This window comes from Thermobia domestica, chromosome 9 (genome assembly GCF_964235325.1).
Source record: "Thermobia domestica chromosome 9, izTheDome1.hap1.1, whole genome shotgun sequence".
Lineage (NCBI taxonomy): Eukaryota > Metazoa > Arthropoda > Insecta > Zygentoma > Lepismatidae > Thermobia > Thermobia domestica.
This window is the reverse complement of record NC_137462.1, coordinates 236,540,382-236,563,408: the sequence shown is the minus strand read 5'-3', so window position 1 is coordinate 236,563,408 and position 23,027 is coordinate 236,540,382. Positions and strand designations below refer to the sequence as shown.

The 23,027-nt window shown below is 33.9% G+C and overlaps 1 protein-coding gene across 1 annotated transcript; it reads left to right on the top strand.

The window, feature by feature from the left end:
• The first annotated feature begins 1,834 nt into the window (after positions 1-1,834).
• LOC145660626 (uncharacterized) lies at positions 1,835-22,896 on the top strand. Its single transcript, XM_081725908.1, has 3 exons — positions 1,835-1,990; positions 4,726-5,244; positions 22,311-22,896. The coding sequence occupies exons 1-3, from the start codon at positions 1,973-1,975 to the stop codon at positions 22,590-22,592; spliced, it is 819 nt and encodes a 272-aa protein (XP_081582034.1). The 5' UTR covers positions 1,835-1,972; the 3' UTR covers positions 22,593-22,896.
• Positions 22,897-23,027: the final 131 nt, after the last annotated feature.

Here is a 23,027-nt window from a genome sequence, read left to right as displayed (position 1 = left end):
AATTATTTAATTATATAAACTATGCATTATTTTAGAATGGAAGGCCTTTCTTCGATCTTTCGGGCTTCAAAATTTTCTATGACTTTATTTAAATCTGAAATAATGCTGCTCGCCAAGTTTCTCTGAATAGAAAGCATCGCTACTGCAAATATTTTCCGCTTTATTTTCTTTAGGGTCCAGAAACACCTCTCTCCTTCGACAATATGCATTTTGTTAGCATTTCTTTGTATAAATATACGGAACAAAAAGTCCATTTTCAGGAACCACGTATTTTTTTGTCTGTAAAGAAGCATGAAATCTAAGATGTTTTCCTTTGAAAATAAAAAAAAAAAAAGTTTAACATTCCAGGAAATCCGGCTAAAGAAGACAGATGAGTATTGGAAGTGAATGATTTGATATTAATTTATGCTCTCCGCCGGAAATCGAACACGGAATCATGTGCACGAAAGGCACAGAGCTAGGAATTAGACCAGTAGTAAGACATTTTCTTCTTGGAGACTCGATTGACCCCCCCCCCCCGAGAATAGGATTTTTTAAAAAATAAATCTTATCCCAAGAATTGTCACCTTTGTATTATAAATGTTAAATAAAATCTATTGACTTCGAACGACCGCCCCCCAAACTTTCAGCCTGGATCCGTCCCTGCTACCACCAGACTTACATTTGTTCTTTGCGAGTTTATGTTTTGTGAATAACTTCTTTCTTTCACGCGTCTGTGTCTTCCTCACCCTATCAATTGAGTCAAGCGCTGCTAAGCGGAGGAATTCGTAACTATTACAGAGCTGACCAGTTGCGGAAAAAAATGCAACCGTAAGGGACCAATACGGGAAGATAGGAGCGATGCAAGAATAAATCCACTTCCCCATGTTAAGAGATAGGAGCTCGCTGCCATATGCTCAATGTTACTGCTTCCGGTGGCAATGTTCGCTGCCACTGGAAAGGTAAATCTCTCTCTTTCTTTCCGTTTTTCAATTGACTTTTTTCAGAAATGCATCAATACTGTTTTGCGTTCAAGAGCAAAGGTTTATTTTTTACTGATACACTACTTTAACACTTAAAAATATTTTTAGTATTAAAAAAAATATCCGGTTGCACAACCATGCAACATAGAGTACCAGCCGCCACTGGTATCATCAATATTGTAACAATTCATAGAGATTTAAAATAAAACCGGATTGTGTTACCTTCGCTCTAAGAAACCACAATACGTTAAATTTTGAATCAAAAGGTTTATGCATTCAAATAGCCAAGTCTTCGAGTTCATTTACAAACGCACCAGTAAACAATAATACGGAGCAAAACACTTTCTTCTCTTGTCTCACGTGAACAGGTACCGTTATGCGTTCGGCCTTTCGGTCGGCCGGTGGCTGCCCACTACTGTTATGTTATGTAGCAACAGTGAAAATGCATCACAATAAGTTTGCTGACGCCACCAGAGCGCGCCGTGTGCTGATGATGATGCTCTAGTTGTGGCGAGCCCCTACTAACAGCCAGGGCAGCCTTGGGATGAACCAGTGAGAGTCCAGGGTCAATACTTCTACGGCAAGTAGGAGAGCAGAAAACATTATGATGATGATCAAAGGGGGGGGGGACAAAGGGAAGGGAAGAATGGTCCTTCCCCGCTTCTTCCATTTTACGGAACGAGAGATGTGTGTCAGAGCCAAAGAGTTACATCACAACTGAAATTCCCAATTCCTTTTTTTCTCGTTACCCACTCACTCTCACTTCCCTAGAGGCAAACTGATTTCTCCCCCTCCCTTCTGCAGCCTCCCTCCTTCAAGGTATCTACCCGCCCCTTTTTTCTTTCTTTTCTTTTGAGCCATCACCCATGCTCTTCTTGGCCGAACTTTTAATTTTCAATACAGCACATACCTATATAAAGCCAAGAGATAGCAACTGCATAACATAGTTGTGTTCTGTCTTCACCCTCATCCACATCTTTTTTTAAAATCAAGAGCAGAGTGTGGTTAATATGGCGTTGTTACTAAAGGTGCTGTTTTTTTCTGTTTATTGGTTTATTATTTGTGTTATTCCTACACGTGTTGCTAATCTGCTTCTGTTTACGAAACAATCCGTGCATAAGAACTTCGTTTCCTTGATCATTCCACACGTGCTTCGCGAGATTCGAAACCAGGACTCCACTTTGGATATTGTGATTTCTTTTAAAAGTGTAATTCTGGAAGCAAGTTATGTGTTCAATTGAATTGTTTTGAATAAACTTGAGGTGTTTTTAATCATTATATTTGAACATTATGAGCAGTGTTTATTTATGATGAAGTGAAAGAAATAACAATGGATTCAATGAACCATTATTACTTGAGTGATTTCCCGTAGAATTTATTCGAAGGGCATAGGTTCGGTTCTTCGTAGGGGCACAGAAATATCGGTATTGAATCAATATCATAAGGAAACTGGGCAGCTATTGTTAGATTAGAAGTTATCCTACTCTGGACTAGAATATTAAAATTAGTGGAAATGAAATCTGATGTGCTGACCACACATTACTCAACTATAATTCATATAAACTGTCAGAGCGTTTATAAAGTTATAATTTATTAATTGACAGTTTTAAATTTCTAGTAGTTTTAAATATATTTTAATTATTTTTAATATAAACAAAAACTGTTAATATTTCATAGAATATTAATAATAAAATAGCACATAAAGTGATTTTCATTACTGATTCAAATAATATGAATTTGAATGAAATTTAAAGAAACCCAAGTTCGACTGAATGCAATTTCTAGATTTTAATTTTTCATTATGAAATTTAAAATAACATTATTACTTTTGCAAACATCAGTTTTCCCTAGTGATCCTATAAATAGCATGAGTTTATGTGTTTTATTATTTTCAATTATAACATGAGTTGCTAACGAATAAACTTCAACCTGACACAGCATAGATTATAGTTTGAACAAACGAATTATACTAATAAACTAAATTATGTACTAGGCGTATCAAACAGTAACTTTCATGTATCACTTTAAATTAATATATTAGCATTGAAATTAAGTGTGGAGTAAACATATTTGAAAACGTAACTCTTTTCTGGACACTAAAATTTGTCATGTGGTTTTATAGGTCATATACCATAAGACACTATTAATAGTATACAGTAAGAAAATGTTCCTCGTATTGCTTGATAGTTGTTTCAGACAATAATATACCGTAGTTTACACTTAACAGTACATCGTAAAAGAAGAATATTTAAGTGAGACTTATAGATGAATTTCATTCACGATGGCTAGGAAAACCATATGGCCAATCAGAGTCCTTTTAATTGATTGGAACTTTTAATTTCTAGTAATTTTTAATAAATTTTGATTATTTTGAATTTAAAGTAAAGTATTTTTCTGTTTTAACAGTATTTCATAATATCTTAATAATAAATTGATACACAAAATAATTTTTATTACTGATCTGAAGAACAAGAAATGGAATAAATTTCGAAGAAACTGAAGGTTGATTGAATATTCAAGATGCTATTTTTCCATTATGAAATTTAAAACAAAGTTATTGCTTTCGGAAACATCAATATTAACTATTAATAACAGAAATACTATTAGTTTGTGTGTAGACTACACCTAGTCAATAAATATACGAGAACATAATATGAATAGGCACATCTCAAACTTGAAACATAATTGTATGAAAAAGTCGCTTCCAATGAACTTCTTGATAGCTCAATGTAAATACTATGTTAAACAAGTTATTGTTGAATTAATAATTTCTTATTGTTAAGCAAAGCCAAAATTAAATTTCAGATAATTCTTTTTCAGTAAATGCGAACTTCACCATATTTCGATTCGAAATTAACTTTAAAAATAAATTAAATATGTATTTGGTTGGCTTTTCATCATATTGACACCTAACAATAGCGTACGCAGGAATTTATTTCCGGGTGTCCAAACTCAATAGGAGGGCATTTTATATTAAAATCTCAAAAACTGCTCCTAAAATTAGGCTAAATTTACACAAAAGTCGAAATTTCGGGGGGGAGAAGGGGAGTCCAGACATCCAGGATCCTCCCCCTGCGTACGTCCCTGATACCTAAAATGGAAATAGCCGAGATTGTTAATACTTTAAATTTCATGCTAGTTATTAAAAATTTTCATGAATCAAATTTTTACACATACCTATATTCACGTCATACAACACTTCTTAATTGTATTTAAAACGTTGAATCTTATCTTTTAATATTTGAAGCTTTTAATCCTTTTGACAGCTTGATTGTTGTAAATATATTATTAATTATTTATTACTGATTTTATTTTATTAATTATTAATGATTTATTTTATTAGTAATTTATTAACGATTTTTATTTTCTTGTAACTATAATACTCAATGTAATTGTTCATAAATTAACTTACTAAAGTTATCGTTCCAGAAGAGTTATTTTTATATTCAAAAATAAAAATTTAAAGAAAACCAGTAATGCAAAGAAATTGCAATGTTAATATATATTAAAATTTAACGGAATAATAAAGGCAACGGAATAACATGTTCAACTACGATGGATAACTAGTTATAGATATTCACAATTAGGTAATAAACATCAATAGACACATATTATGATATTAATTCACAACTTAATTGTGTATATATAGCATATCACACTTAAATTTCATACCAATATTCAGTATAAAATACTGTATTTCCTAGAATCTACTATTATGGATACAATTGTACTTGAATTTAATGTAAATTTTCGTTTATTACAGGGCATACTTCTGGTGGCATTTGTTAGTATAGCAAAGGCAGAACCTCCCCCACCAGGACCACAGAATTCATATCTACCTCCACAACAAGGATATAATTACCAGAGACCAAATGTTCCGTTTCCAACACCATCACCATCTAGACCACCATCACAGTCATACAGTCCTCCTCCACCTTCATACAGTCCACCACCATCATACAGTCCGCCACCTCCATCATACAGTACCCCTCGACCACCCCCACCAGCATATGGACCACCTGCATCAAGACCACCAGCACCAAGACCATCCTACACCCCAACACCTAGACCATCTCCCTCCAGACCTCCTACTAGACCCTCAACTCCATCCTATAGACCTCCATCCTCTCCTGGCTTCGGTAATAGTCTTGGCCCTGGTTTTGGTACAACCCCTGGAAGACCATCTCCAACGTACGGCCCTGCTCCGCCAACAAGGCCTCCTCAACAACCATCATATACTGGCTCACCATCTGCTCCTGGTGGATTCCAGCAAGGACAAGATGTAAGTACAGAAGTATTAAATTTATCATAGGCACACTTTCGTCGTATTCTGAAAGTAAACAGGTATTTATCCTGAAGCATGGTAAAGTTGTTATTCATGCAGAATAAATAAAGTCATATTTTAACATTCCATGCGTCTATTCCATAAATATAATGAATAATGCAGGAAAAATAAAACGAAACTGAATACTTAGTGAATTTTATTAAATCAGTTGATATAGTTGAACATCGTTTTTCAGCACTAAGATCATATGAGACAGTATAATTCGAACCAATACTTGGGTTTATTTCCCAGGCATGAATCGTCACCGTAATCGAAGACGGGAACACATAAACAGAAAGCAAGAGCGTTAGCCACGTGGTCTCGAAGTGATACAGAATAATTCACTCAGTGGTAAGAATGTAACAAACTAAAACAGAGAACCTTAATTCACGATCCTAGATGGTAATTTAGGATAAATGTTGTAACTGTGCTTTCTAGATCAATTGCAGCCTCACCATCAGACCTGTAAATATAATGTTGAACTACGAAGTAAAGTACTTTTTCTTATGTAATTATTCTGAAACATGTTCGAAAATTACACGAAAAAATTACTAATAATCCACAGTGATTTTTGGTTTAGCGTCCCTTTCAGCAACGAGGCTATATGAGACGTGGACCTACAGTGTAACGTTGAATTTGAACCACATGAGAGTTTCTACCGGGAACCGAACCCTGGTTCTCCACGCCAAAGGTGTGTACGTTAACAGCTTAGTCATGAGGAAGCTCTAGTAATGCATTGTAATCTAATTGCGTTAGCAAAGAAAAGCTTTATTTGTAGTACGGTCTATAATAATTTAATCAAAAATGACAGTTAATTAGAAGTAACATAAAGTTTAACAAGAGAGAAATATTACACCAAAACACAATAAAATAAATATGTAATGGTGGAAAAATAATTTGTTTAGAATCGAACATACAATTTTTATTGAAAGAAAGGAGTCAGTTAAGATGCATTTTAGAAGTAAAAGGACATGTCCCAATTCTTCATAAAAGATTGCACATTTGGTTGGATACATATGCTTTGACGCATTTTATGATTGCTTTTCTCAAATCATTGATTTCTTTACTTTCAGTTATAACCTTTCGTTACTGGTGTCTTGTTTGTAACACGATAACTTGCAAGTTTACTTTTTCTCAATGTAGATAGCCTATTTTGAAGCAATATTCTGCATCTTTTTAAATTTATTTTTATACCTAGGTATTATTCAGAAACATTTTTCCTTCATCTACATTTCTTTCTTTCTAGTTTCAATCAAATAGAAGATCCCAAACAGAGCTATAATTTCCGTTCTTGATGCTTTAGAATCCCATTCCCCCTCGAAACTTTTTCGTAATTTGACCTAGTACTTGCTCTTAAAATTTACAATTTCCTCAATCCTATTGATATCGATTAAAAACAAAAGAAACATATGTTTTTTAAGTGATAACTTTGGCATGCTTTGAACCTGACATACGTTATTTTTTTCTTTTTTGTTTACAATATTCTTACACCTTGTTTTCCTGGTGCAACAAGTTTAATTTTTTCCATTGTTCTTTCTTCCTAGTCCTTACTAATATAATTTTCACTATCCGTCATATCCATATCGTTTGCAGGCAAACCTCATAACCTGTAACGTCTCGATTACTTTACTGTTACTACCGTGATCATCATAATCAGTGTTTAAGCTGCATATTACTTGCATCTCCACCATTTTTTTTAGAGCCACATCATCCTTTTGCCAATAATTTTCATCCCTTAGAACCTTTTAATGCGGGCTAACGAACTAAAATCATACTTTCTAATGTGAATACACAATACACACACAGTAAACAAAAGGTAGCAGCCAAACATTATATAACAATACAGTATATCTGTTCATAACTAGGAAGAATACAAGTTTGTGCACAATGGAAGATGACGTCTCAGAAACAAACTAGTTATTCAAGATAATACGACGCCTATTCAGGGAATTCATAATGAATCACCTACACAAAAAATAACTTCATTTCTTTTCTTGGGTGTTCATGTCAAATATTTCATAAGTGATATTTTTGTGAAAAAAGGAAAGAAAAAGGAAAGAAAAAGTTTAAGGAAATTTTATGCAAGTTGGTATGAACTCACTATTGCCTGGTATTGTTATCAAGACAAGAAAACGAAGGAAAAAAGAAAGCGACGAAATTTTTAGAAGGGAAATAAGCCAGAAAGCATATATAGGGCAATATTCCAGCATTCGCCTGAACTAAAGAAAAATACAGTAAGAGTTGCCATAGTAGAAAATAGGTCCGCTTGATTTCCCCAGTTTGCGTAATAATATTCCTAAATAGAAGTATTTCAACACAACAAAGATGACAAGTAAAATAATAAACCAATACTTTTATCTATATATATCAACATCTCATACATTACAAAAGTCATTGTTTCATTAAGATGTACAGATATTTATCAAGTTAATGGAAACACTTGTAGCTTGAAAACACGTCAGATGTGTCGATTAGGAACGATCAATGGCGACAGCAGCGCCGGGCTATTGGTGGTGATGTTTTAGGGCAAACTCTGCACTAGGTGGGGATCAATAGAACTCCAGTGTGCAGTGAACTGAGCAGATAGCGTAAAATGGTGGCCTCCTCTGACTTCCAAAGAGGGCAAATTATTGGCGCTCGGTTATGTGATTTGAGCGTGACGAATGTGGTCCAGTGTGAAGGCAGCCTACAAGATTCATAGCAAAGCTATACCGGCGAAGAGGAGCATTGAGTGAAAAAAAATCCTCAGTGACAGATCTCGCCGAGTATTAAAGAGGATTCTCACTCAAAAACCTTTGAGTCTCAAGCATGTGTCGGAAATCACATTACGCTACGAGTTACATTACATGGGCATATGGGATTGGGTTGCATTTGCGAAACCGCTGATAGGGGAATATAACGCTTTACCACAATGCTAATGGTGGCGCGAACATGCAATATTGACCACTGATGAATAAAAACCTGTTATGCAGTTGAGTGAGTCATCGCATCGTTCATATTTCAAACCGCTGGCTGTGTTTGCGTGTGGCGTACGCCCAAAGAAGCTATGATCTCCTGTCTCCGTCCAACTGTGAAACATGGCAATGGCTCTGAGATACTGTGGATTGCAATATGCTAGTTTTCAACGAGTCTTGTGCTTGAGGTGTCTGCGGGTGTCGTACCGGTCATACTATTGCTCGTCCTCATATCGCCATTTTAGGGTACCATGTTCATCCTATGGTCAAGGTGTTGTTTCCTATGTAGTTAGACTAGGGATCCGTGTATGAATAACAGTATCATAAAAACAGTTAATTAGCCATATTCTAAATACTTAAGGAAAGAACAACGAACGTGGATGTTTAAATGGATAATGGATAAATGTCAAATAGTCACACACATGCATACAGTTTTTCTTGCATATTTACTTTCAAATTATTTCTTTCTCTTCGATTTGTTACTTTTTTGAAATGCGCAGTGGTAGATAGGTAAATGTATTTATTTCCCTTTGCTCTTTGATTCGACAAATTGAATATTTATACAGGGTGGACCATTTATATGATACACCTTTGTAACTTTTTAAGGAATACATAAAAAAGCACTAAAACCTCGTACTGTGCAAAATATCGATAGCGGGACATTGTTTGACATACACTGCAACACAACCAGATTAACATTGTTGCCAATTCAACAAAAAGTTCCATTTTTTAAATAGCACTATGCCATATTTCAAATATATATACCAAATAAAAACTTACAATAGCACACTTGTTATGCAGTGTTGCAAACTAAGGACGCTACAATATCACAAACATCGAAAAAGAACCAAATTTTGCATGGTTGTACAGCAGTAATAATGCAAGTGAGATAGACGGAGCAATTATATCGTACCTTAGTATCGAGTACTACGGTCATCATTTGACGTATTTCGAACAAATACAAGCAAATTTACAAAGAATTGTCATTATGACTTTCTTTATAGGACTTTATTTTTAAAAACTGCCCAGATAAGTATCACACCTAACTACATAGAAAGTATTGACTATACATAAATATTATACCGTTGTTTACAACAATTTGATAAATCAAACAGTTCCTGAAATATTTTTAAAAATGAAAAATTGCTATATTTCTTAAAATGACGTATTTGTGGGAACTTTGTAAAACCATTGTTTACTTCTATAACATCCCAACAACAGTTTTCGCAGATGTAATTACAATAAGTTCTCCGAATTACATAATTCTGAGCAGTGTTGCAATCTTTAACATTACCTTTCATATCTCTAGAGGGTTTAAAACGTCAAATTCCTGTGAATGGCATTATGATCTTACCATCTATTGGAACACATCTCTGTGATTGGATTAGGTACTTATCTAACTAGTTAGGCGAAATCAATGTTTTTGAAAAAAAAATCAAACTTTCAATCTTCTGTAATTTTGTTCATATTCATTCGAAATCCATAAATTCTTGATCATAACATTAGACACGAAAGTACTTTACACGTGCATTGCTCTGTCCGTCTCACTTGCGCTATTACTGCTGTAGTGATCACCAAAATTTGGATGTTTGTGATATTGTAACGTCAACAACGGTTACGCAACACTGAATAACAAATGCGATATTGTACACTGAGAAAAAAAGGACTAGGATGTCCGTGTGGATACATCGTATTTACGCGGGTGCGCTCCTTAAGTAATGTAATTTCATGTATAAAAGTACAGCAGGTGGGAACACCATGCCAAGTCTGGAGTTCGGCGTCGAACTAGACTCGCTGTGATTGGATAATTTTATTCACATGATTGATTTCGTGTTAAAAACTATTACTCTCGTAAGGTAGGGAGTCACAGATTTAGAAAGAACCAAGAGGGGACACTCGTAGGAAGGTAGTAACAACGTTATATACCTAAGTTACCACCGTCGGAATGGGTATGGCGTTAATTCTAGATTTGAAATGGTGGTCCCACAATACAAATTTTTCGCTGGACGGTGGTGTAGATCGTACTACTGATGAAACAACATTACTTAATGTGGTGACGCGCGTAATCTAGTAAAAACAGCATTTACATGCCGACTGGATTATGCATTTTTCTCCTTGTAAGTTTCCGTTTAACATATAGATTTGAAATATGTAATCACCTGACATATACCATTTCAAAAATATTAACTTTATGTTAAGTAGGCAACACCGCTAACCTGCTAGTGTTGCAGAGTACCGGTATGTGAAACAAAGTCTTTCTGCCGATATTTGCGTGGTACAAAATTTCAATATTTTTTTCTGCATTAGTTTAAAAGTTACAAGGACGTATCGAGAGAAATGGTGCACCGTGTATATAATAACAAGTAGTAATCGATTATGTGTACGTTTAAGCCGATTCAAATGTTGTAGCAAGTATCTTACCTCACGAGGGATTCGTGGAATTATTTACTGTAACTCTCACTTTTAGTGTATGGGTTCTTGGTTCGATCCCAACTCGTGCCAAGTGAGCGTTGTGCTGGACAAGCACAGTGTGATGGGTTTCCTTGGGGTTCTCCCGTTTCTTCTCACTTTCTTCATTCCACCATTTCATTCATTTTTCATCAGTATTGTCTCCTCTTCTTCATAGGAAAATTACATTCTTTGTCAGCAGTGAAGCTATATAGGACGACATATGTAGTTTAAAATTGAATTTTGTCAATTGTATCCCATCGGGAGTCGAACCCAGAATTTCCTGCAATAATCACTAGACAAACAATGAAAGCGGATATTTATTTCAAGTACTGATTTACATGATAATCTGATAACTATCTGACTTGATATTTGATATAATTAGCTAATGATCTAATAACTTGAGAGAAAGCTCTGGAACAACAAGCAAACAGCATACTGGGCCTAACACAAAAAGTTTGATTGCGAAGGGAACACAATATTGCGAAATCCACTCTAGCACTTGTATTTGTTACTGTTACCTTTATTTTTAGTATTGTGCTTAAAACGTCGGCTGTATTATTGACTTACAAGTTCATGTCTCGCGATTTAGCATTCTCACAGTACCGGAAAAGGAAGTACAAGCTGTATTGTATATTGTTTTGCAACTGTTTAAGTTTAAAAAAAAAACACGTGTTGGCAGTTTGTTGGATCTGTAAATATTTGCAAAACGTTAGACTTTGCTGTTGGAGAGAATGTAATGATTTTCCGTTTCGTCGCTGTATACTTACATGTACGCACATCGTATAATATTGTAAGTCAATAGTGGATATTAGGAACATTTTCGCAAGTCACCTTGTTCATGAAAATCTCAGTTGGAACAGCATGGAGTACCGTACACAATACCTTACATTAAAAATGTTTATTCAGAAAGTACTGATGTGTCACGAAAATGTATAAATATTTTGACAAGTTTATTGTAAATATTGTTACAATAACAAAACAGCTTAGATGTACCTACATCTTCTGGATTTTCTCTAAATATCAGAGAATTCAAGAAGAAAGCAAAACAAGAGAAATTCTTTAAAATAATAATAGGCCTAATAATAATCATAATAATAATGAAGCAAGTATCTATATATAAATTTGCTTATTATTAATAAAGAAAGTTGAAATGCACCTACTCACACACTGGTACATGTTCCTGTATATAAGGTTGGAGGTTCGGTGCACTGATGAGAAACCCCCCACAGTGAAGTACAGGATTATACCATTGCAACATACATACGGATATCTTGGCGAATAGATGTTAAAACTGTGCGTGATAATTACTTGAATTGTTAATCCGATTCTGCAGTATGGATACAGACAAAACAACATATGATTGCTTCATTTTTAATCAAATTCTTTCTAACTTTTTGAACAGTTTTTTTTTCTAAATTATATTTTACATTAAAACATTTTAAGTATTATTATTAATATTCATTATACACTTATAATAGTACAATACTTTTCATTACATTAACACAATTGATATTCCATCAACAATAGATTCCATAGAAGCTGCTTTCAAAGTTAGTACAGTCATAATAAAAATCATAAACTATTGTTTCTTATCTATCTTTTTGAACTTCTTATCAGAGACAAGGAATATTAATATTATTGCTTCAGCTCATATCGATTTTAAAATCCACATGCATATTACGTATAAATATTTTAAATCCAGTTACCTATAAAATAAATATTTCAAATGCAGTTACTGTTACAGTTGGATTTTACATTAGATAAATGTTGATCCGAGGCTTGGTTTAACTTACAGCCTCATATTTCTAAACCAAACTATCGATCATAAACACAAACTGATGTTTTCTCTATTTAACAAAACTGTAAAACCATTTATCAAATTAATGCGGTACTTTGCTACATGCTATCTAAAAGCAAGTTGTACAGTAAATTACTAAGTTGAATATAAAGTAAGCTATTATCCCTTAGGAAATAAAATTTCAGAAAATAATTCCGGAAAATCTTACACAATATAACCTTCATAGGCATTCAACCCAAAAAGATTAGTACCATACATAATTATGGTACGGAAGGCCTTGTGTTTGACGATGACTATCTTCCTTTTTTTTTTTTTTTTTTTGTTATTATTTCTCATGCCCATTGTGCTATGATAAAATGACAAATTAAATTAAGATTAATTACGGAGAGCATATAGAATCTACATAACTTTATATATTATATTTTCTGGGAACTGATACACAACTTATTTTCTCTGACCGAGACTTGTGAAGTGACATAAATATTTATGCACTCTCAGGCAACTGTTTTGTTAGCCAGACACACAAGATATTTATCAGTTGCTTTCTCTTTCTGCACGTAACATATTTCCGACTCACCCTTCCCTTTGTTTTCTCTATTACAAAAAATATCATACTACTGCGCTCAAATACATGGTGAAACTTAAAAACACAGTTGATAATAAATCTAGAAAATCATCGAAGAATATGTAGGATTCTATAGGAGCGATAAAACTGTATACAGCAGTTAATCAACTCTTACATACCGATGGATTGGATACTACATTGTAATTAAATCAGCTATTTGGTGTCTTGATTCCTAAAACCCAGGTTTAACGTATCTTAAATGAGCATATTTCGTATGAAGACAGTTTATTTCATGCACGAGCAAATTTCAAATTTGTTTTTCTTTGTTTTGCTTCTTTACCATGTGCTTACATTCTCAATTCTTACTCAGCATCTTGCAGGGAGCAAGATGACAGTAATATCATTTGAATATCAGGCTTAAATTCATGTCCACTTGTTACTTGTTGACATACGTAATAGGTATACAAAAGGGAAATTTCGATAAATTTCTCTGTGTTATTGCAGGTGTGTTGTACTGATAAATAGATAAAACGCACATGTTTTAAAGTCTGTTTAATTATAAATAAAATTAGGCATTGTTTGTGCCCCGACATCCTGATGCTATAGCTGCTTTAATGAACTCATACAGGCTAAAATGAAAACTAAAAAACTTTAGTTTAATGTTCCTGATTCGATATTGCCCGTTACAAACTGAATCTAACATGGATTTAAGTTCAACCAGAGACACATTGTCCATTCATATCGAGTGTCCAAAAATAAATAATTAATGTTTTGGCGGCGGGGAGTAGAAATCATTTTGGTGAGCATATTTTTCTGAACACTTGCTCAATTGTGAATGTATTTGGACATATTCTAAAACATGAAAAAACATTGCATGATGTAATAATGTCAATATTTATTTATTTATTTATTTATTTATTTATTATTTGTATGATTCAAAATACGAGTGGATGACTCATAGTCCAGGGAAAATTGATTTAATACGTCATCTGAGGTCTTAATTGTATTCCGTCGTGGTGACGAACTACATCAATCTTTGTAGCTAGGTGTTGAGCTGAATAGTAATCAAAGTTTATTGTGAAGTTAATTGCCGAGTAAAACAAGTTCATAACTCGCTATGCTCAGTCAAATGATAGGCGGTGATGCTGCACAATACTTTTGTTAATAGTGGCGTTGCAGATTTGTTTTTTGCAGTTGTATCTGCAAATTCATTATGAAATCTTTTAGTTTTACGTTCCACAGTTATGCTGGATAGGCTAAAGGAGACGATGTTGATGAAAATGAATGAAATGATGGAATGAGGGAAGTGGTGGGAAACGGGTAAATTCCGAGCGAACTTAAGCTCATGGTGTTTATCCACAATAAAGCCCACCTGACGCGAACTATGTATCCTACGCACCAGAGGGGAACGCTCTACCACTGAGCTATCGTGGCCCTTTATTATTAATATTAGAAGAACGTATTATGCAAAGAATAAAGTACGAATTATAACATGCAGAATTTGGTTGCAATCGTAGAAGTATGATACAAGTACAAAGAGACAAAGTAAAAGCCTATATGTAAGCTTGTAATTTTTGACATACTTTTGATCTTTATGACAACAATGACAAATCACTTTTGAAAAAAGAATGATTTTTTTTTTAAATAACATTGAAAAGCATGTTCATGCTTTGGTAATTCTGACAAATCATTCGATACTTTCAAAACATGTTCAAAACATGATTTTCTTTTGTGTTGCAGTATAGTGGTTTTAAAAATTAAATGTCGAGTTGGTTTCGTAAACTTAAATTACAGTAGTTGTAAGATTATGACAGAGCACTAAATAGGGAACACATTATTGCATTGACTAATCTTGATTGTGCGAGTCAAGTGGGTTTAACAAGTAGAATAAAATTTATCAAGAAGAAAATGACAACATATACGAGAATATACCTAGGTACCTTGTATCATACATCTTCGTATATAAGAATTCCTCCAATAATTTTTATTCATTAAATTATCGCTTTTTAAGTAACTTTTAGACTTACATACAATATGATTGATAGGTACCTAGTATCATACATCTTCGTATATAAGAATTCCTCCAATAATTTTTATTCATTAAATTATCGAATCACTTTTTAAGTAACTTTTAGACTTACATACAATATGATTGATATAGTTTGTTGCTCAAAAATAGAGAATTTACTTTTGACTTATGTGCCACCGTTGTTCTGGATAGAAATAAGAAATAGCGAATTGAAATGTGAATGGGTTTGGTTTGTACTTAGTGTACTAATGAATCATACCAAACTCAACTATTACATAGTGAAATATGCACTAAAAACAAAAGCGGAAGGTGTGTTTTTTAATGGATATCCATTTTTCTCATGAATGCTTCATGGTCATGATGTGCTTTACGAAACGCTTCGTTGATATTGACGCGAAGTAGCTTGTCACAGGACTCAAATATGTGTAGTACGAATATAATGACATAAAATACGTATAATTACAACTTACTGCACTTCTTCTGACAATTTAAGTATTATGAAGTAAAGCCTTACGAGAAGAGCGTTTATGTAAGAGATGAAACCGAGTATAGCTTACTTTGTAATAGAAAAATGCAGACTTGACTATATATATTGCTGTTTACAACCGCCAGGAAATTTTCGCAACAGGTTCCTAGCGTTTCATCCTTTTCCGTGTTATATGGAGACAATAATAAACATACGTGAGAATTCATCGCACGAAACGTTATTGACTATATCAGGTATGTGCAAGTTGGAACAGAGTGTAGACCAATCACAAAGACCTTACTAGTATCCAGGGCCGTACGAGACAATATATAACATTTTAACAAGACTTGAATTGTCAAAATTGAGAAACTTGTTTATTATACATTAAATCCACAGGCAGGAATGTACGCAGGGGGTAAGTCATGAGGGGGGAGTCCCGAAATTTCGACTTTTGTGAAAATTTAGCATAATTTTAGAGTCAATTTTAGGAATTTTAGTATAAAATACCCTCATATTGAGTTTGGGCACCCCAAAATAAATTCCTGCGTACGCTAAGAGGAAAACTTCTATAACTGTAACAAAAATATTTACTTCCTAAAAACAATGAAATCCTTCAGTTTTATGTTCCACGGTTATGTCGGATAGGCTAAAGGTGAAGGTGATGATGAGAAATGAATGAAATGGTGGAATGAATAAAGTAGGAGGGAACGAGAGAACCCTGAGATAATCCATGCACACGATGTTTGTTCACCACAAAGTCCACTTGGCACGAGCTTGGATCGAACCAGGGACCCAATGCACCAGAGATGAACGCTCTACTACTGAACCCCCGCGGCCCTTACCAAGAAACGCAGAAAAACCTACTTACTTACTATTTTAGAGGGAAACTTGATCCTTCACACTATAGGCGGAGATTAGGGGGGAAAGGGGGGCAGTTGCCCCCCACTTTTCTGAAATGGCCTTTTAATGTATATAGTTTCAACCAGGGAAATTTGTATATTAACATTGATATACAAATATTCAGATCATGTCTTGCCCCCACTTTAACGTCCAATCGCCGCCACTGCTTCACACCATTAGTCTCTCAATGTTCGGTGGTAAATTGGCTCTTCCAATGCGAATGATATTTTTAAGGTAGACTACACATCAGCTCTCCAGGAAAATAATTCAATCCAAGTTGAGAGTTTATGTAAAAATACATTTCCAATAACGGCCGGATGAAAAGGTTCAATGGAGGACAGGCTGTTACACATAGTGGGTCAATATCTCAGGTATCAATTTATTCCTTAGCTAATAACAATTTCGGAATATGTGATGGACAACTGCTTATACGCACACTTTTCTGAAAACTCACATTTATTTTCATTTAATCAACCATTCCATTATTTCACGATTAATCTTTTTTTCTGTAAAATAACAGCTATAATTGCAAAATGTTTGAACATTACATAATAACTTCTTATATTGTATTAATTTCATTGAAGATTAACATTTTAATATGCTTTATTCCTATGCTACAAACATTTTAAGTGTTTTTTCTTAATTCTGGATAGCTTTGAAACCATTTTTTTTATTTGCGTTTAAAACAGTCCTGTGTACATGCCATTGCAGTATAACAAATAAGAGGTTCTATATTCTCGTAGGCCAAACTGAAAAAAAAAAATGAAATAATATCTTTAAGATTTATGTCCCACGGTTGTGCCAGCTAGGTAAAAGAACGGTGATGAGATATGAATTAAATGGTGGAATGAAGAAAGTGAGAGGAAACGGGAGGTCTCCGAGAAAATCCACGCACATGGTGTTTGACCATCTAAAGCTCACTTAGCGCGAGCGGGGATAGAACTAAGGATCCCATATACCAGAGCTGAACTGAGCCCCGCGGCCCCTAGTCCAAGTGGAATACTCTAATAATTCACTTAGTTTAATCTCGTATTAAAACTTCCTGGCTTTGCTATACTTTCGACACATTCTATTTTTTTAGTTTTTTATTTTTTGATATTTTAATATTTATCAGGGGTGCCCACAAGGGGGGGGGTTATGACGCAAACTACGTCATTGAAATACTTGAGGGTTAAAAATCTATATAAATATGTTTCAGGGGGTGTAAAAATTAATCGAAAAGTTTTTTTTCATGAAAGAACACCTATGGATAGACAATTGAGGGGGATGCATCATGGACATGAGGGGGGCACCACTGTATTTATTATATTTTTTGTGTAATTTATTAATATTTTGAATACCTAGTGCATATAGTCTTTAGTTAACACTGAATATAGGGCACCGTACGAATTGTATTTGTATGTTGGTTATGCAGTATATCAAAATATGAAGTGCTTATGTATATTTTATTTTGTTTCATATATCACACGCGTTCACGACTATATCCTGGTAATTTTCAAACAAACTGTTGCAGATCTGCGTTTATCCGATTTTCAGGTATCTGGGGAAACATATCCCTTATTACCTAAGATAATTAAATTCTTCTGTACACTTAGCGCTACTAATATCCATTGCAAGTAATCGTTAAATCACTAGTTAATTTTTCGTTTAAGAGATCATTGTTTACTTTTAATCACGGTTAAGCATGGTTATAACTGCATGTGTCCCTGTTCCTAATCTCCATGTAATCACCTAATAATCGAACGTAAAACTAAGAATTAATGTTGCCCTTATGTAAACACTTGGATTTCTTTTACTATTGAAATAAATGTAGAAACAGTAGAGAAAGTTATGAAGGTACTTACCAATAATATATTCCTCAGGTACATTAACAATAAGAGCTTCAAGAAGATACATTGTACATATAAGAAATCCTCTTTCACATTCAAGGTTATCATTTTTTAAATATATTGTAATGTTTTCCTACATTCAATTAATCTTTATGTATGGACAATAGACACTATTTCACACACACACATAAAAAAATACCATTAATTATTATGTGTGACTTCAAAACACGATCATTTAAAGTAATAGCAAGTCACAGGAATATTTCCACACACAATATTGAAACCATATCCAACTAATCATTGAACTTATACGACTAACATTGTACTCTTGGTACTGACCTTGAAACACTGCCTCTCTCGCGCGCTTGCTCTGTTAACATTGAACTTGAAGTGGAGGGGACTCTGCCAGTTGCCCACTTATGGTCCAAGAGGAGAAACATGGTACAGGCACAGCAAAGTTAATTTACTAAAACAATCACAATATTCTTGTATGGCTTACCATGCGTAATCAAATGGTAAGCGTACACATTTTTGTGCATATAATCCCTGGTCGTTTCTTGACTAGCATACCGCTTTTAATGTGTCTATTTTTTTATTCGTCCGTGGGACGTAAAACTAAAGATTTCATTTCATTTTTTTTAAATTCGTATCCAAATATACACATATGTCACATAACCTTGATGAGAAAAAGAATCTCAAAGCATTAAAAAAAAAGTTTTCTAACGGAAATAGAAAGGATATTACATATTCGGAGATATCAGCTAGCAATATACAGTTATTCGATGAAAAGAAGGTTCATCTGTGTTCAATACTGTATTGATGTTCTATAACATAAATGTTTTCTTCTTAGATGAGTGGAATAGATTAAGAAAGCGTACTTTGATGATTTGCAGTGGTTGAGCGCTTACCTCTGGTGAGTGGGGTCCCTGATTCGATCATCGGTCAAGTAAGTTTGTAGTAGGCAATATCATATCCGTGTTTTTTTGGGCTACTTCTATTTCCTCCCACATTCTCATTCCATAAATTCTTCCATCATCATTCACTTGTCTTAATCATCATCTACCTTAACTTAAAGGACATTATCGTGGGACTTCAAACTGAAAGATGAAATATATATTTTCATATAAATATATCTAGACCTATTGAAGCAGTTCTCAAATTGATTTCAGTTCGTAATCCGGAGACCAGGGGCGGGTCCAGGGGGTGTGATCGCCCCCCCAGAAGAGGAAACTTTCTTATTTTGTATATAAATAAACCCATCCATAAAAAGTTTGGACTCTTAAAAGTAGCTCTAAGTAGCAGTATTACTACCAACCGCCCCCCCCAGAAGTCCGTCCTGGATCCGCCCCTGCCGGAGACCAATATCTAAGTACTTCAGATGTAATGGAATTAACATGTTCATTTCAATAAGGGAAAAAATGAAATGAAATGAAATCTTTGAGTTTTACGTCCCACTGTGTTGACTATTGTTAACATCTTTTAACAATCTGTGAAATATTAAACAGTAGTTCTCTTCGTAATTTGATACATCACTTATACAAATAAGAGAACTTCAAAACGAAGAGAGGGCTATGTGTTGACTATTGTTAACATCTTTTAACAATCTGTGAAATATTAAAATTTTTATTGTATTAAAATTAAAGTATCAAAAAAAAAAAAACTTTTGATTAAGCATGTACAAGAACTACACATATAGTTATTGTTAGAATATAGAGAAACTTTCAAATACAAAAACAACTTTAAAATAGACTACAAGGATGTATGACGTCCTAGTTGTTTTTGTATTATAAGCCAGTGAAAGTACTTCACAATTCATATAAATACTTCCCAAAATTTTACTGTCGAAAAGAAAGAAGACGGGAAGGATTACTGGCTGACGTCTATATTCATCGAGATATGAGAATGTATTTCATACGAGTACTTTCATGTAAGTTAACCTTTTTAATTTGTTGAATTTTGTCTTGCATTGAGAATGTATTTAAATTGTTCTCATGGAGGTCTCCTGCTAGGCCTATTAAATTACCGGATCCTTCAGATCTCGGTACAGTAAATCTTAACTTGTCTTGAAGATAGCAGACATCTTTAGTGCACTAAATTATTAATTATTTGAATTATTAACTTTGAACATGTCTGCAACATTTGTAAGATGCTTTGTGAATAATCTGATTTGTTATCTAATAAACTTACATCAAACTGAATTTCATTTCAAGACATTTGAAACCTAAATCAATAATCTAAAAAAAAAGAAAACCACTATACTACCCAATTAAGATGATTACTTATCTGTAAATCAATACAATATGCATCATTAAATCGATCCTTAAATATCAGTAAATCGATACACCACGGTCATGCCGGTGAGGCTAAAGGAGACGGTGAAGATGAGTAATGGATGAAATGGTGGAATGAAGAAAGTGGGAGGAAACGGGAGAACCCCGAGGAAACTCACGCACACGGTGTTTGTGCACCACAAAGTTCACTTGGCGGGGGCTGAGATCGAACTCGGGACCCCAAGTCCCAGAGGTGAACGCTCTACCACTGAGCCACCGCGGCCCCTTCAATAAGGAAAATACCTCAGTGTTGCAATAGTGATGCTAAGTAATCGCCATACAGGAAAATTTAATTAACGTATTTGCTGCCTATTTAACACATTGTAATCATAGAATCGTTATTTTTATACTTTTTTGTCCAGTGGCTAAGAGACAACATTCCAGTTTGGAATTGTCTTGCTATGTTGTTGCTAATCCACAACAAAGACATACTAGAAGTTAGAAACACCCACGTCATTTGTTGCACAACTTGAAGGTAGTTTTAATCCAGTTAGTATTCCAAGATCAAGTACAAAACAAGTCTATATCTTGTTTCCACAAAACCTTGACATTGCAAAATAAATCTGTAAGTTATGTTCTTACTGTTTATTTATTTTTGTTTTTACATGAACTGGTTGTGTATTATGAACACTGTTTTTTACTGTCTATTTATTTATTTTCTACACTCCCTGCATTGGTAGTATTTAATGAACAGCAAGTTATTATGAATTTGTCAAGATTCACTACCGCTCACTATCTTCATTATTACGAATGAGTAAAAAATTTTCAACACCTCGTCCCTCGAAACTACTGTATTAATCAAACTGTATTCACTTGTAAATATGCAAGTTGTAAAACTTCTGATAAAAGATATTACAACTTTATAAGTGCAAAAGGTTAATTTTATTTATAGGAATGTCAACTAAACACTTCTTCACTTGGTATAGCCACTAGTACTCAGTAGAAGTAACAATCTTTCAAACAAATTATAAACTATTATTTGAATACCACTCATTCTAGCTTTGGAACTTCTTGTATAAAATAACAGACAAATTCTGATCAAAGCATATATTAACTAATAAATAATAGCGTTACAGTTTCGGCAAATTAACTTTGCCTTCATCAGACACATTAACAGACAATAATGTGTCTGATGAAGGCAAAGTTAATTTGCCGAAACTGTAACGCTATTATTTATTAGTTAATATATGCTTTGATCAGAATTTGTCTGTTATTTTAAACTATTATTATTATTTTTATTGTCCAAGTGATTTGAAAATAGCCTTGCACTCATGTTTGTTGGAAATCAATGGTATTAGACTCAATTACTTTTACCATCCAATCCACATGTTTTTAGTTAGAATCTCGAACGTATCCTAATCAGGATCCGTTATGGTCACCTGTATAATCACGATATCTCATGTTACTAAAAACGACTTACTTCTTAATTATCTTTGCGTAAAATAAGAATATTTACTGGTAAAGAACAAATAATCTCTTTTTGAAGGAAATGTTAGACTGTATTTTTTTTCTTATTTTCCTCAACCATAAAAAAGTAATTGGACTCGTGAGTAAAAGTCATGTCATATAGCAAAAACAATCTAAACATTATTCATTCTTTTTCTGCATTTATTTCTTTTGGCATTTATTGTATTTATATACTTTTTTTTGTTTCTTAACAAATCATTTTCTTTTTTCTTTTTTTTTTTTTTTCGTAATGCAGCACCATCACCACGAACCCGGAATGCCATTTGACTTCAACTATGCAGTGAAAGATGATTATTATGGCACGGACTACTCCCACCAGGCTGTGAGTGACGGAAATATCGTGACAGGTGAATACAAGGTATTACTTCCCGACGGTAGGTTGCAGGTTGTGCGCTACACCGCTGATTGGCAGAACGGATTCAATGCTGATGTCTCATACCAAGGAGAAGCTCAATATCCTGAAGCAACGAATCAAATATCAAACACATATGGACCACCTTCCGGAGGTCCTTACTAACAAAATAAATTATTATTATAAAAAAAACAGAGTATCTCAATCAAATCGTTAACTGTGTGACTGTAACAAACCGACGAACTTGATTTTTATACATTCACATGTAATATATACGTCAAACGTATAACAAGGACTTTTCTTTTTTGACAAGAATTAAGCGAATTTAAAATTCTTATGTACAAATCCTCGACATGGTGATCGTTACCAACGTGTGTGTAGTTATGTAATATTTTATACATCTTATATATATTGTGTAAGAATATTAAATATATATTTTAAAGTACAATAAATGTGATTATGAAAATAATTACTAAGGTTATTTATTTATTTACATATTTGTATTTTCTACTTGTGTAATATTGTTTTATAAAGATGACTGTAATGTAGTACCAATTGCGAGCGGATGCACGAGGGTTTGGCAGAACATGGGTTATTGTT